Raw genomic sequence first — 17,334 nt, 5'->3', positions numbered from 1 at the left:
TCCAACCACAGCCTGATTTTATATGTTTGTTTAAATGCTTCAGAAGTGAATGTACTATATCAACTCAAGCTGCAATGAAGACCAGTCTATAGTGAAGACCTAGAGAGCACTATAAAATTACCCGCTGCTTTTGCATTGTTTTTTGACCTCTGTATAGAAGAATTAGCTGTCTCTTGTTTGTAATTAATGGATCTATGTTTAACACTAATAACCTGACAAAGGTTTTTCAGCTTTGGAGAAGCTTTCGGGTTCCTGTCTCTTGAATCTGTTGTAGTGTAAATTACAGACATTTTTTTTTTTTTTTTTTTTTAAATTAGGAAAATAGCCACGTTTTCTGATACTGTTCTCATGTCTCAACCCAATGATGCATGACACAAAAAACTGCTAGACATGCTAACCTTTACTATGCACTGTGCTACTTAAACATGGGGAATTAACTCAGTTTCCCGGAAGCGAAGCAGTTTCCTCCTTCATTAAGAGCAAACCTTGCTAAATTGGACAGATCTCTTTCATTAGCACTCCACAGGTAACAGCATACTTTCAACAGGTTACTTTGCACTTTTCACACAGTTTTGTCTGATGAAATATACCTGAGGATACATGCTAACATTTAAAGTGACCAGACTTCCATTCCCACAAGGGAGATGCATCATCTCACAGGCAGAGGGAAGGGGAAAGGTAGAAGATTTAAAAATGTAGAAAAATCCAGACAGAACAATATGATTCTGTTACATGTAATTCAATTTTTTTGTTTTAAAAGAGTTTGCACATGGAAGTTTAGAGTGCAAACATTAGAGAAGCATAGTGAAGCATTAGTGAAGCTCAAATCAGTGCTTAGAAAAGGTCTCTTGAATAAAAGCAGGTTGTTAAGGTCATACTTTTAAGCCATAATGTATTTCCTAGGTATTATACTCTAATTCCTTCTCACCTTTTTTTCCACTTTCAATGGCAAAGTCAATGGCTGCCCGGATAAAGCTGCTTTCAGGCAAGTAGCTAAAATCTGGAGGAACTGTGAAGACAACAAGACTGTTTATATGCTAAAATGTGTTAGCAGAAAGTGTAACTTCCAGCTTCCATGTAAATACAAATATGGAGCTATGTTTGAGCTCACTAAGTCTGCAGGTGATTCAAAGCAGTTAAACCAAAAGACTACTGATATTTCCACTGGCCTTCCCGCTGCAAAGGCAAGTTAAACAACAGTGAAAAATGTCAGGTCTGAAAAACAAATTCAACAACCAACTGAAAAGCCACGGATAAGGTGTGACTACAAGTCAGGCCTTAGTAAGCTTTAAAAGCTTTAAAGCTCCATTTGAAATTTAATAAAACAGAAACATTCCGTGTCTATCTAAACTCAAGCACTTACATCAGATTATACAGAAGTAGAAAATCCAATCACGCAATGATATCTTGACAGAATATGAACTTGTGTTAAATGTCACATTAAAAGTGCGCTGAATAGAACATTAATCTTCAGCTTCAGCTAAGTAGAAATCTGTACTACTAACTCATTTGAAGAATAAGTTTCTCATTGTTAGTTTTTCAGTGTTAGCTTTTTTTTTTTTTTTAATGAAATGTTATGAAGTGTAACAGAGTAGGTTTAACAATCTCTCAAGGCATGGATTGGATAACATAGATAACGTATCTGCCCGATGCAATACAAAACTTATTTCAATTTATCCTCAATGCTTTTAAAGAGTAAAGGCAGAAGCAACATACAAGCTTGACTGGCATAACAGAGAACCTTACTTTGATACTGCAAAAGCAATTGCAGTAAAAGCAGATTGCAGGGTGCAGTGTGGAGAGCATCCCTTTCAGCACACTAATCCCTGCATCACATTTCAAGCTTTAGGTCTGGTACACAAGACCATGAAGTCTCTGCTTTAAAAGACGTCATTCATATTAAGGCCTGCAGTGCCAAGTCTGTAGTATTCTTTGTAGCCTTCACTGCCTTTTTAATTACGTGCTACTGCTGTATGCCATCTTTAAGCAGCAGTAAGATAAATCATCTTACCAGATGTCCTGCTTTGAGTAGAAGACAAACAGGACATATGAAGGTGTCCAAGAAGTCCTGCTGCATTTGTCTGAAGGCCAATCTGCCCCGAAAAACTGATAATCTATTAAGACAATGAAAAAATGTTTCAATCATCAAGCTGGACAGAAATACTAAAGCATTTCTTTAAACAGAAGTGGTCTGTTTGGGCACAGTGTCAAGATACCCTACTGCATTATCCAAAGCTTGAAAGACATACTAGCTCCTTACCTGTGTAAGGGTTCTGATGACTTCATTGAGCTTACTTTGAAACTGGGAGGTCTGGATGCTTTCAGATTTCAGCTGCCAAAGGAACAGAAAGAAATAGTGACCTTTATAAGAGAAGAAAAGAAACAGTGCAGCAGCGAATGAATACTGAAAAGGCAGATTATATTTGCACACATGCCTTTTTGTGGGGGAGCAGAGGAAAGGAGAAAACCTACACAACAGTAACCTGATTCCCAGTGATAATGCATATGAGCCATATGATGGGAAAAATGGATCAGATTCATTCTACACACGAATTCATCTCACTTGGTTTGTACCCAGCATAACTCACTACTAGGTGCCCTGGTAGACGGCAGCTCCTGCATGGATGCAGGAGAGATCATTCTATCATGTCTTCTCATCAAATTTCTAGGATAAAAGTACCATCTGCATGCATGTTCTCACCTGTATCACGCCTCCTTCAGAACCCACCAGCGCAACCAGCCCATTGACAGCAGCCAGACGCTGCATTGTTGGAGAACCCTGGAAATGTAGTTCAGTGTTAATGAAACTCTGGGCTCACACAGCACCACAGTAGAATTTGGAGCACAACAGATTGGCTTCCCTTAAGCAAAGGGGATTTTCTTTCAAATAAAAGACGACTGTTATCACAACTATATTCTCCATCTCAATAATCTCTTCAGATCAGACTCCAGCATGCTGAATGATTATTCGTCTTGCTGAATGAAAGGCTTTATATAGAGACTTCCTTCCCCACTCTCTCCATCTAAAATAGCCACACATTTTTCTCTGACGAATCACTTCCTTCTGGCGCAGTGTGTTTTCAACAAAACAGGCCAGTGAATCTGAGCTCTAAAACATTTTTTTTCTTACTGAAACTCACCTTCAGCTCCCACCTGAAGGTCTAGGTTTAGAGGTTGCTTTCACACAAGTGTTTTAATAATGAGAAATTAGAATGATAGAAGCAGAATGGCACACAGGACAACTGAATGCATGTTAATCTTCCCATTACACAGTTACAACACAATGATGAGTGGGGCTTTCAGCCACCCTGGACCTGTTCATCAACAGTCACAAATACCATCCGTTCAATCTAAAAACTGCACTGCAGTCACTGCATACCTTGAGTATAGAGAAAGCAATTACTATATCATAAAAATGGATTACTGGCAATTTATTACTTAGCAAAATAACCATTTAGGGGAGTAAATCTAAAACAAATGAGACACTATAATCTCCATTTATTTTAGTCTATTTTTGTTAAGTAGCACCTAATTTCACCAGGTACCTTGATTTACTTAATAACCTATATTTTATTGTTTGATATTGTTCCAAATTAATAAAGATGCCCAGATTTCCAAGACTTCCTAAGAATAAGCGTTTCCCATAAAGCAAACAGCCAGAAGAGAAATAAGGTTTTTCTTAGTGAACTTCACATTTTTAATAGCAAGTACAACTCAGACAGCTTATTCAGATTGTCCCAGGTTTTCCTAAACCATTCCAACAAACACAATGAAATTTATGTCTCTACTTTTCTTTTAAGAGTGCCCTCTTAAAAACCCTAGGATATGAATCAAAACTCCTTTACCTCTGCGATCACAACTTTTATCCAGGCTGGCATTAGTTTGTTACTCAAGTCTTCAGCTTTGCCATGACCACAAACGGACAAACCGTGAACAATGGTACCAAGAGCTAAAGCAAAACCAGATGTCTGTAAAGTAAGAAAGACACACATGAAGAAACAAATCTCCCACAGAACTCTGTACTCTTTTCTGTATTTACTACTGCGAAGTTATGTAAACATTTATTATTCCTTTACAGAAGTCATACACTTATAGAAGTCCTGCCTTTATCTAAAGCACCAGATGCTTCCGTGTTTTAAGTATTTTCTCCTGTCAAATGACAGAAGATTTTCTGATCTTTGGCACATGGTCTGCTCTGAGGTCTTTATTCCAGAACAGACTTTCCTATACAAAGATTAAAATAATTATAAAGGCCTTGATTCCTTATTTTCTACATGAATTTTCAAAACAATTGATCAGTCTAATAGTGAGCTTTGACATTACAAGATTCTGTTTTTCTTTTTTTTTTTTTTTCTCATTTTCTGGCATATACGTTTAACAAAAAAGAACAAGTACAGGACTATGGAGATTATTTATGCATTTTTGAAGATAACCTTAGGACACCTGAGGAAGAATCAGTAACCTGGAGTAAGTTGTGGATCTGGTCATGATGATCTATCTGATCAAAAGAAGACGAAATTCAGAAGGGCACAGCAGATGTGTTTTCTTAATAAAAATATTACAAATGAGACAGGAATTGGTAAGAAATGACGACTAAAGACATCAAGATCTCAGAAATACCAACTCTCCTTTTACATGTAATAAAATACATACAGTCTGCTATTATTTCGGTCTCTGGTAATTGGGCAGATAATGCATCAGTGGATAAAATGATAAGGTAATTGTATGGTGTGGAGAACACAGTGAATATTCATTAATGATCAAAGTAGGTTAATATAGTTTTCTTCAAGCAGCAGCCCAGATACAGCAGGATGAGATATTAAATAGGTAGGAGACAAAGAGAACTGAAAAAAGCCAAACTCTGAATCATCACCTGCAGATTTTTTTCCACTAAGGTCCGCAACTTGTTCATGGCCTCTTCAGCCTCTGCTGCTTCTATGATTCCAACACTGAAAGCAGAGACACAGGAGCAGGCAACAGAATAGGCAAGTACCTGAAAATAATAAATTCTGTTATGCAGCACTGTTCAATTTCAATTCAAACAGAAGACAAACATTTTTCATAGCTTGCAGTGCTGCCTCATTGACAAAGAGCAATAATATATGTTACTTACAAGATATGTCAAATAATCCCACAAAATACAAACAGAACAAAACAAATAAGCAAACAAAACCGACATACAGAACAATCGAGCAGAAAAGGAAGCTGTCTATGAAACCTCAAGCAGGATTTATACTACTTAGGTACTAAACATGAAGACCATATAATTAATTCTTCTTTGGCAGCTCAAATAGAAAGCAACTTCTGCTGCTGCTGCTGTTCCAATCTTCATTAGCATTGCATTTCTCAGTCACGCCTGCTTTTAAGCAGTACTTGTATATACTGTTCCCTTGGGGAAAATGCTGCATTTTAAAATATAGACTAAATGTTTTAAGAATCAAATTTTATAAATCTGTCTGCTGTTGTCTTTGCAGATCACCTCTGAGCAAGGACAAGTATACGCTATGATAGCAGTGCCCAAGGAAGCTAAGCACAATCCCTTAAACACTCAGCAATAGTTGTCCTCATTCTCCAGTGTCAGGAACTGAGAAAACTCACTCTAGGCTTCGATCCTTTTCTTTCTGTAAGATGGTATCTAAGTTTCCACTCATTTGTTAACTCCACAAATAGTAAAAAAGGATTGGTGGTTTCAATGTCTCATCAGAACCATGCATAGTACTTGAGTACTTGCAACAGGATTTATCACTATAGCACATACTTGACAAGAAGATTATCTCTCAAGATGGAGGCTAATGAGAGATGTCTTTTGTAAACCATGGAGGAATGCAGTAGCATAACAAAAAATGCCATGCCATTTTCAATTTATACTTTCAAATACTTATTCTTTCTAAGAAAGGTTCTTAATCTATGCCATTAAGCAAGTATAACTAAATTCAGAAGAACTTCTATGTTTTGTAGGGCCAACTTCTGATCTTCGTAAGTGTAGTTATTTTCCTACACACAAGTATCCAATCACTACTTATGTCAGAATCTACAGCATGTTATGATCCCATCCATGATGGAAGCAGGCCTGGAAGACTGGAAGAGTATACAGTAGAACAGTTTCCCTCACAAAATACATGACCCAGCCACAGAGTTTTGCAAGTTGCACTATTTTTCTGTTCTTTAGCATTAAGATATGAAAAGTAAAGAAATGAAGCTTGATCTTTCAATAAGGCAGCTGTGCCAATTGTTCACCCTCCTTTGCAACAATGCTATGCAACAGGACGTATATAGGGATTAAAGGACTCCGACCAGTTAGACAGTTAGCAACAACTGAACTTCAAAAAGCAATGCTCAGATTGAACCACTGCATGTGGCCAAAGCTACCTCTAAAGAACAGGATTGTATGCCAGCCATTTCAGCCTACTGCGCTGGTGACATTTAACTGGTGTAATTACCTATGCAATATCTTACAGATTTTTAAGTGATAAAGGTAATTTTTGTATCATCTAAAATTAACTCATGATGTTAAATAACTGCTGCATTTAATCTCAGAAGTTGCTTATAGAACTAAGTTTAAGTTCAGTAAAACTCTTCAAGACTCAGGAGAGAGAAGCTATTTCCTATCTCCAACTCTGCTAACTCCCTTGATAAAACAGAGGATTATGCAACTCTGCTGTTCAGCTGCTGTGAGTTTGGATGTGAAGATACAGAGTTGTTTGTGTGTGTGCGTGTGTGTGTGTGTGTGTGCAAAAAACCTGTTTATCCTGATTCTTGTTAACTGTTGTAAACTTCTACAGTTTCATGAGCTTTCTTAGGCTTTACCTCAGCAAGGTAATAGACTCACTCACACATAGGCCACATAAAAACTTAACAGAATATATCATGGCAAATGATACTGAAACATACACTCATATTTATCACCACTCAGGTTTTTAAGTTTTCAAATCTTTTAAAGAGAACAGCTCACAAATTAAAAAGGGAACAGGAAACATATCTATAGCAACTTCCACAAGCAAAAGACTCACGTTAGGTAATGACAACAGCTTTCAAAGTGGGAAGCAGAAGGCATATTGAAGAAGGAAATATGAAAGCACTCTGAGAATAACTTGCTGTTTGCTTTCTAGTAGAAGAGATGAGTAGCACTTTAGAGAATAATGTGTTTAACCATTTCAGGCAATTTCCTAGTGTTTGTGCTGCATTATGGGCTATTCCAACAATATACCAGCACTACTGATAAAAAGCTTCAGTAAAAAGCTGAGTTATTAAAGGCAGCAAAGAAAGAAAAATGAAAATTTGTAATCTGTGATAAAACAAGTCATACCTCCTGGACCCATCTGCTTTGATCCTCACTGCTGTCCAGGTATACACATAGTTTTCGCAGTGAAGCAGAAACGTGTACTCGTGATTCTGTTTGGCTACTGTGACTCAGAAATGAAAGAGCAAGTCCCACTCCTAAAATACATCCAGTGCTTGAAAGGAAGAAGAATAAAACAAAAAATATTAGCTATGTCTTGGCTGCTCTGAGCTTTTTTTTTTTTTTAACTCTTTTTTCATCCCAAAATTACACTTATACTCTCCACTCCTTTTTTTCACTTGGCCATCTTGCTTGTGATTTACAAATATACATACACACACAAATATGTATGCATACACATGTAGAATGAAAGACAAATTTTAAAACAAAATAAGTGGTTAGTATTTCAGGATGAAAGAAGACTGACATTTTGAAATCCTTTTACTAAGGTGAGTTTAACAGGTTTCCAAATGTAGAATAAGAAAACTTAATGACAACTTTAATCGAAAATACCTTATATCCAAATCAAACAGTTAACAGTCTTGCAAAAAAAAAAAAAAAAATCCATAAAAATCAAAGGCTCTGCACAACAATTTTAAGGAAGACTACTATGTATTTTCAAGTTTCTTAATAATCTGCTCTTTACTACATCCTTACTCAACAAGTATGCATCAACATTCATCATTTGCTCGATATTCCTTCAATATTTATTCTTGCAAATGCAAGACAGTTCTGCACATCTGGCAGAATTGACCCTGGTTACAGAAAATTGGAAGGCAAGCCAGAAAACACTACTGCTTCCTGTTAGTGCCAAAATAAAACTCTTCAAAAGCAAGAGCTAGTTCAATCTTCAACACATGGTGTTTTTCTTTGATTATAGAAAAAAAGTCTGTCCAATAGAAGTACGGTATGAATTGTCATGTTTGTTACATATATGCTATACTGCTACAACAAAACCCTACCTTTAACTTTTGCCCCCTCCTCACTTTACAAAGGTTGACATGAGAAAATCTATTCAGTAATCTAAGTGAAAAATGGGAGATGTAAGCAGTCATGAATGTAACACAGTTTTTGCGTATGTGTCTTTGCAAGGTAGCTTGCCCTTCTGAGGGTTTTAGTCATTGATCAATAGGCTTAGATTATTAGATCCCAGTTCAAGGTGTTTCTCATTTCCTCTCAAGGAAGATGACTTCCTTGCAAGCTGCTTGGCAGCCAGATGTGGCTGTGATGCCTTGTAAAAACATCCCTGGACCAAAGTGTAGCAAAGCTTCCCAACCACTTCACAGAATCACAGAACTGGTTGGGCTGGTAGGGAACTTAAAGATCATTGAGATCCACAGGCTGCACAGAGCCCCATCCAACGTGGCCTTGAACAGCTCCAGGGATGGGGCATCCACAGCTCCCCTAGGCAGCCTGTGCCAGTGCTTCACCACTCTCTGTGTAAAGATTTTCCTCATAACATCTAACTAAATCTTCCCCTCATTTAGTTAAAAATTGTTTCTCCTTGTCCTATCACTATTAGACAATGTGAAAAGTCAGCCCCCCTCCTGTTCAAAACCCTGCTTTTAGTACTGAAAGGCTGCAAAGAAGTCTCTTCAGAGCCTTCACTTCTCCATACTGAGCAAGTCCTGTTCCCTCATCCTCTTCTTACAGGAGAAGATCACCTTCACAGCTTCCTCTAAACCCACTCAAACTGCTCCACACCTTTCCTGTTCTAGGAGCCACACACTGGCTGCAGTACTACAGGCAGGGCCCCATAAGGGCAGAGCAGAGGAAGATAACCACCGCTGTTGGCCATCCCTCTTCTCATGCAGCCCAAGTTGGCTTCACAGGTTGCAAGCACACTCTGCTGGCTCATGTCCAGCTTCTCATCCACTGGAACTCTGAAGTCCTCAGCAGAGCTGCTCTCAATGAGTTCTCCTCCCAGCCTGTATACAACTGAGATTGCACAAATAAGGAACAGCATCTTCTATTTGGCCTTTTTGAACCTGATTAGGTTCTCATGAGCCCATTATTCAAGCCAGTCCAGATTTCTCTGGATGGCATTCCTTCCTTCTATCATACCAACTAAGGGTACACTTGATCCAACTCTCTGGGCTATTGATAAAGATGATGCAGAGCAGAAACTGCAGAATGGACTCTTGGAGAACATTACTTGTTATTGGTCTGGAAATAGAGCTGCTGACCACAGTCCTCCAGTTGCAACCATTTAACCTATTTCTTATCCACCATATAGTTCACCACTGAAATCCATCTCTCTCCAATTTATAAATAAAGATGTTGTGTGGGACTGTGTTAAAGGATACTTTAGATGGCCAGGTAGATGATGAACCATACTAACACATGCTTATCCACTTGAAACCATTTGAAATACTTTTGCCCTTTTAAAAGATTATGAATTTCACTTATTTTCTTGCCTGCAGTTGAAGACAGCATACTGATTTATGAGCATTGCTCTCACAGTGACCTTTTTTAACAAGAAACTATTTAGACTGTGGTATGTATCTTAAACAGGTTCTTACAGAACTTGGTGAATTCTTGCCATGATAAAGCACTGGTTCAGGGAAAAAAGATTCCTTTTGCTTATTATTTATTAAAACATCACTTAAAATGAAAATTCTCCCAATTAACCAAAGAAATAATATATGTAAACAACATTCCTATCAAGACTTGACATGATCAGTGAGGGGTGGCTGTATATCTCCATCTTGCATGCTATGCACATTAATAGATCTCTTTATTAGCTAAACACTTAAAGCAGGAGAAAAAGATGTTAAAGCCTCTTTCTCAGTGTCCTTCAATACGTGAGATGTTTCAGCAGCCTAGAGAAGCATGTTCTTCAACAGAAAAACACTCTTAAAGAGTCAGGAGCTATACCACATGGGGTGGGGGGTTTGCTTTCTACCACACGGCAGTACAAGTCCCTGTGACACAGCGGCAGAAACATTGTCCACATCATGGCAGGATGATGAACTGACCCTGGATATCTGTCATCCTTCCTGGAACACTAATTAATGAAAGTACACAGAAAAAGCAATCTCTTTATATCCTTCAAATTTAGGAATAGAAGTTTGAATGGAAAAAAAAAAAAAAAAAGAGTCCAAAATGAATCAAAATTTAATCAGTAATGTAAGAAACTCACTTGTACTCCAGAGTGGAATCAAAACAACAGTCCTCTAGTGCATCTAGGGACTTCATTAGAACTAAGTTCATCTGTTGACCAGGTAACTCACTGCAAAACAGAAGAAAACAGAAAACAAAATAGAAATATGGTTCTGCTCTTCAAATCGTACAGTACATTAACCTTCTGCTAAGATGGAACATGTCACTAAATAAATTTAATTCTTGCTGTAATGGGTTCTCATACTGGCCTGTAAGCACTGACAGTAAAAGTGGCCATTTGTGTTACTTTCAGATAAACCTACTCATGTAATTATGTAAATAATACAAATGTATTTGGACTAATTTGGTGCCTGTTGGTTCAAAACCCAGAAAGCAAGCAAGCATCAAGTATTTATAAAGTGAAAGAAGGCAAATAATAGAGAACATGTGAACTCAGCTAGACTGGTAGCTATTTGTATAAATATTTATATTTATATTTTAGGGTATTAGCTCTTGAAATCTGCCTGTCTCTCTATCCATTTGCCTAATATACTGATAAAACAAAGAAGGGTCTATTTCTCATTCCGAAGATGTCATAGGAACTCTTCATTACAAAACATACCCACAGCTGTCTTTATGAATAGGACACATTTAATAAAAATTATCTCTATGATTTGACATTACCTATAGCTGCATGCCAAGGATGTGGCCAGCCGGCGTTAGGAAGAGATTAAGTTTTGAAATTATGTAGTGAAGTGGAAGAATAAAAATGGATTTGTTTTAGCTCATAAGAGGTTTGTTTGATTCCTTTTCATGTTCTTGTTGCTTTTTTTTTTTTTTTTTAAAGATAAAGGTCAACACCCTTCACCAAACAAAAAAAAACTAAAATGAACAAAATGAAGGCTGATATACACCAAAATACCAATGTCATTTGTTACACACTTAAGAGCATTTTAATATTTGTTAGCATCTCAATCTCAATAATAATTCACAGGCAGTGCATCAGCAAATCATGATCTTGAATTGGATACAGGAAGCTGACGCCAAAAATGAAGAACAGTGCAGAGTCCTGCTGCATGTTCTTTAACAGCTGGTATTTGTTTCAGAAACATTAACTTCACAAGTTCTTTGTTATACTTTCGACAATGTAGTAGTTAAACATTATGCACACACAGACAGATGAACTTCCTAGTAGTCATTAAGTTGGACTAGTACAGAAGCAAACCTACATCTCAGATGCTCTGAAATCATTTAAAATTTGTGACCTGAGGCCAGTACTGAGGCCAATCTTCAGCACTGCTGTAACAGCACACCATAAAGACAGTCCATTAGATTTCCAACATTGTAGCTCTGTCCTCATATAGGTAACATGATGCAAGTGCATACTACCCAAGTGTACAGATTATTAATTTGAAAGGGACAAGTGAAATCTGCGAATTATTTTACAGTTAAGCCTCCCAGAGCATCTGGTACACTTTAAAGATATGTAAGCAGTCAACTACCAGGTTGCACATGCACCTAAGGGATACAATGAAAATTAATCAATCACTCTGAAGGAATGCCAGCAAGATATCCAGAATAGCAGGACTGGAGAGAAAAAGGCAATTATAATAAAAGAAACCTTATAAGAAATGTTGCAAAACACCTCACGACTTGTAATTATTTTATTCCTTAGAACATAGAAGCTGCATGCAGGAAGAAGTAGAAAGTTATTTCTACACATTAGACACAGTATTCCTTACCTGACTTTTTCTTCACACAAACGTGAGATAAACATCCCCAAAGCGAGACCCATATGGATTTGAACAGCTTGAGACTCATCAGCGTTTGGTTTCCCAGGTAACATGGCAGTCAGCATATTCAGGACTTCCTCAACCTTCTCCTTGCATGATACAACGATAACTGGCACCAGAAGAGACAAAGCAGTGGCTGCACAGCAACGAGCTATAGCACTAGCCGTATTTTCACCAGAATAGGATTTCTAGAAAAAGATTTTCAACAGATTTATTTTTTTCTCTCCTAGAAAGGAAATAAAATTCCTTTGCAGGCAGCAATGCTCAGTACTTCTGGAATTTAAAATCAATATCCATCCAGTATATTTAAAAAAATAAATAAAATTAAATTTAATTAATTAATTTTTTTTTTTTTTTTTTTTTTTTTTGCAAAGTGGATTTTAGGAGTGAAATATCAGCCACTTCAAATGTCCATTTCAAAAATTATATTTCAAACAGCATTGTTTCCAAAAGCAGGAGTTATAAAAAACTGCTCATTGCTAAACAAGTACTTGAATCTCATCACATTCAGCCAGTCTAAAGTTTAACACTGCATTTGGTTTGGTGATGTAACCCCTAACAGCGATGACAGGGGTCATATGGCAGAGCTGCTTTCAAAAATTCATTTATGCAGCACTATCTTCTCATATGATTTTTATTACTTTGTTAATAAAGACAAAACCTCAAGGCAAACCCAAACATAAGACAACACTGAAAGGAAAAAAAAAAGAAAACATGTTTGATTTGCTTACATTGCATCTATATTTCTTATATTACAACTCCAGTGGGACCTTGACAAACTCAAAACACGGGCCTGAGTGAACCTACTGAAGCTCAACATAGCAAGGTGCAAGATTTTGCACTTGGGTCAGAGTAATGCCAGATATGTACACAGACTGGGAGAAAAACTCCCTGCAGAGAAGGACCTGGGAGTTCTGGTAGATGAAAACTAGGTAGGAGAAATCTGGTAGGAGAAATCACTGCTGTCCTCCAGTATTTAAAACAGGATTACAAAAAGGAGAAGAATCAAATTTTACATCAGTAGAACAATGGGGAATGGTTTTAAGCTCAAGTTGGGAAAGGTTTAGATTGGATGTCTGTGGGAAATTCTTTACTATGAGAGTGCTGAGGTGCTGGAACATGCTGCCCTGGAAGCGTTCAAGACCAGGTTGGATGGAACCCTGGGCAGCCTGGTCTGGTATTAGATATGGAGGTTGGTAGCCCTGCCTGTGGCAGGGGGGTTGAAACTTCATGACTCCTGGGGTCTCTTCCCACACAAGTCTTTCTGTGATTCTAACTGCCACAGGGCAAACAGAATCAGAGAACTCCAGACAAATAATTCCATGTACAAAATACAGATATATACTCTTGTTTTTAATGCTGCAGTACGTACCTGGTAGAACCATGGGAAGACTTGTCCTTTAGGGCGATAACGGCTATTCATGATACTGAAGAGAGTCTCTATAACCATATAAATCCATTGCTGCATGGGAAGAAAATCTGGTACAGTCTGCAAAGATCAAATCCAAACATTCATTGTTATTTTTTCTTAAATTGGGTTCTGAACAGAAGCTCAGCAGCTGATGTTCCAGCTATGATCCATGCAGAATGACATTTTGTCACCCTTATGCACAGCATGTTTTACTTGACAACACTGAACCTTCAGACACCACTTTTGAACAGATTACTCACTTAAAGCAAACAGCTGCTAGAGAGCCTCACAACAGCATCAAGGAAAAAAACAACACACATTCACAAATCTGAACTCTTACAACTTCTCCTTAAGTTACAGTCTTCATGAACTTCTTCAGATCAAGATATAATTTTAATGTAGCCAGAAAAACAGCGTGGCTAGTGAAGTAACTGCAGCGTAGTTATAAAGTACAAGAGCCTACAGGAATGTTTTTGAAATCTGACAGGAAATCCTGAATTCAAATGAAGTAGCTATCACATACATACAAGCTGACAAAAGACATCTGAAAAACAAGACCTACAGTAGTAATATATAGTTCAACTGCTTCTAACTAAAGATGGCATTTTGAAGTGTGATCCACTCTTCTGCTAACAGACTGTGGGGTCCCTATTACATGTGGCTCAAAACCTGTTTCACTCTAGGTAGAAATCAAGTAATTTTGGGGGGAAATTCTGGCAAAACAGTGCATTTTTCCCAGGTGTAAGGAGTATCATGTTAACTTGTCATAATGGTAGGAACAAAATAAAGATGAATGGCTACCCAAACACCCAAACTATGTCAAAAATGTTTTAGACTCTGAGGCAGAAGGAATCAGAGTCATGTAGCATTTCAGCAGGGGAATGAGTTATTGACATGTTTTTACAAAACGAGGAGAAAGATCAACTCCTCCCTCTCAGTTGTGTCTTGCATTTCCATGCAAGTCATTTAACTTTGCTTTGTGACCAACTGTTCATATAATCATATGCATTTTGCGATAGTGTAATAATCTTCCATCATTAGTCAAGTCAAAAGTTTCATTCAAGATTTCTTTAAAGAGAGCTGGCAAAAAAGACTGCACAAATTAGTATATAAGAAAATGAACTTTTCAGATTATAAGAAAACAAACTAGTTAAATTAATCAAAAGTGCATTATCCTCTTTAAATTATCTGGATCTGTCAGAACAAGATGTCTGTATTAGTAAGTGCATTTAATCCAACCTACAGTATATACCCATTTGATGAGAGTTTTATTTTAACTAAGTGGTTGATTTGAAGACCTCTCTTATCCACACATAAAATTTGGATCATCACAATTACCATAACACTATGAGATGCTGTACTGACACAAAAATAGCGTGTTTATTATGCCACCCTAAAACATTCTGCTGTATCTGATTAAGAGGTAAGACAAGAGACCGGTTGGGCTTCATTGTTCACTACACCTTAATCTTATATGACAAAGCTAGCATAGGTTTCTTTCCAGACGATGCCTGCTTGCTCTGACTGAAATCACCAAGCTGCTTTCGTACAGATCACACAGCAATTACTAAATGACAATATCACTGAACAGAGTGAAATATGAATTACTTCATACTCACTAAATCCTCAAACATACCTGGACATATCACTACATTCCACTAAAAGAATTTATTTCCCAGACTGACTTACCTCAGGCATGCCTTCCGTGTCTGAGGAAAGGTTGCTTTCATATTTGGCTACAGCAGCTGCAAGACCAGTCAAGGCTAAAATAGAGTTTCCTTTCACCACTGGGCTTTCCCTAGACATAAAAAGACAAAGAGCAGTCAAGAGGCATAACAGATAGGCAGGCAACCAAGGAAGTATCTCAATAAAGAAAAGCTATGTTACAAGGTGTCCAGTTGCTTTGCACCAAGCAACTTCACTGGGCTCTTTTCTGGCTCAACAAATGTGTAACGTATTTCATCTCAATATAATATATATATATAAACAGCTGTCTGCTACTGCTCAAACAAGGGCCATCTTGCAAATCAGTTGCAGTCACAGCAATACGTTCATCATAGCTAGTACCATCTCTAGATGACACAAATATCTCTTCAAAGAGAGACCTGTTAGACAGACAGGTCTATTTACACAGCATCTATTTAGGAGATTCAGAAGAGTACCTATCACTGGAATCTTAGCTTAAAAAACGTTTTGAATGAATTTCCTGCTATGAAGCATTTGTATCATGGACAGTATGAGTCTCTACAACAGTGCAAACCATACTTTTCCTATTAAAGAACTCAGGAAAAAAAAATCTGCCACTTGAGAATATGATATAGGAAGTAACTATATTCAGTTTCATGAAAAGAAAGATATCCATTTTCCATCAAATAAAAAAAAACAAAAAACAACCCAAGATGTCACAATATAATTCTGCTAGAACCACCTTTGGTGTTTTACAATAATAGCAAATGATCAATACAACTACAGGAGACCACTAAGAGCCTTACGCTAGACCAATATAAGCTGTTGTATATTCTGCATTAATTTTGCATTTTCAAAAACTTCCTCAACTGCTGCTACAGACATAAACCTACTCCACAAATTCAAGCATTTGCTCCTGATATAAATATTTCATTTTCACAATGAAAATACACTCTGGATTTCTACAATTTCTCTCTTTCAAACAACATCTTACTGGAATATCACTGACCTTTTTCACACATTGAAAGTACAGATGAGACAGCAATAAATATTTATAATTAAGTACTCAGATAAGAGGTACCCATAAATAATTACAGTTAAATGTTAAGTTTGTTGTAAACTCCCTAAACCTCTTGCCTTAAACAATTTCGTCACTTATGTTACAGAGCCTTTTTTGTTGCTATCAAATTCTAAGAGACTATATTTCATGACATACATAAGAGTAATTTCTAAATCTATACTCTCATGAAAGACAAATGCTTTAAATTTAATGAAAGTACAAATCATCATATTTAATTATGGGACCCAGGAGGGCTCTTACTCTCCACTGAATATACAGAACCAGTAAAGTATTTTCTTAATAGAAAATCAGTAAACACAAGAAGTTCTAGAGACGTGACCAATGCACTGGAAATCTTTCCACTGTTCCCTATTCTACACTCTTTCCTAAAGCTGGAAATGCAACTACCTTAAATAGTTTCACTAGTGAACTTCTGTGACTTACAACTGATGCTTGCACTCTGAGAAACAGAATATTATATATTTGACACTTATTATCTTATTCCTCTTTCCACTAACTTAACACATGTATTTATTGAGTAGATAAATTATCAAACATATCTCTCAATTTCTTTAAGTGACTCCTTTCAAGATGAGCTGACAGGCAAGGAAACTGAGTAGCTGGGAATATCAGAACAATGGTTAAGTTAAAAAAAGAAAAAAGAAGTTCAAGTCTTGATTCAAACATCCCAAACCTTCAGCTCACATTATTATTTTAAACCTAGTCTTTTCTGCATTTATAGGACTACTAACACTGAAACAGTCTGTGAGATTTCAATGCAATTCTTCAGCTGATTACATTTTTATGACTTTTTAAGCACTTGCTCTTCGAAGGAATCATTGTTTCTGACACTTTTTTCTCAACCTGGTGTAAGTGGCCAGTTTCCAGTTAACCATAAGTAAGTAGGAGATAGCTGCTAAGGGAGAGTGACAGGAACAAGTCAAGCCTGCCTATGAAGAAACGTTAAGATATTCATTGCTGACTGAAAGCCATGTGATAATTC

General features: G+C 37.1%; 1 protein-coding gene across 1 annotated transcript in view; it reads right to left on the bottom strand.

The window, feature by feature from the left end:
• FOCAD (focadhesin) overlaps window positions 1–17,334 on the bottom strand; it is a 91,049-nt gene that overhangs the window by 12,143 nt on the left and 61,572 nt on the right. Inside the window, exons 25-35 of the mRNA XM_072359075.1 lie at window positions 15,275–15,383; window positions 13,547–13,663; window positions 12,124–12,362; window positions 10,422–10,511; window positions 7,307–7,454; window positions 4,874–4,993; window positions 3,846–3,968; window positions 2,702–2,779; window positions 2,261–2,332; window positions 2,012–2,114; window positions 929–1,009 (exon numbers count right to left, since the gene is read on the bottom strand). Coding sequence (XP_072215176.1) covers window positions 929–1,009; window positions 2,012–2,114; window positions 2,261–2,332; window positions 2,702–2,779; window positions 3,846–3,968; window positions 4,874–4,993; window positions 7,307–7,454; window positions 10,422–10,511; window positions 12,124–12,362; window positions 13,547–13,663; window positions 15,275–15,383 — 1,280 coding nt within the window. The remainder of the gene's footprint in view (window positions 1–928; window positions 1,010–2,011; window positions 2,115–2,260; window positions 2,333–2,701; window positions 2,780–3,845; window positions 3,969–4,873; window positions 4,994–7,306; window positions 7,455–10,421; window positions 10,512–12,123; window positions 12,363–13,546; window positions 13,664–15,274; window positions 15,384–17,334) is intronic.

This window comes from Excalfactoria chinensis, chromosome Z (genome assembly GCF_039878825.1).
Source record: "Excalfactoria chinensis isolate bCotChi1 chromosome Z, bCotChi1.hap2, whole genome shotgun sequence".
NCBI classification, from domain to species: Eukaryota; Metazoa; Chordata; class Aves; order Galliformes; family Phasianidae; genus Excalfactoria; species Excalfactoria chinensis.
Note: the sequence above shows the minus strand (reverse complement) of the source record. Positions and strands in the feature narration are given on the sequence as shown.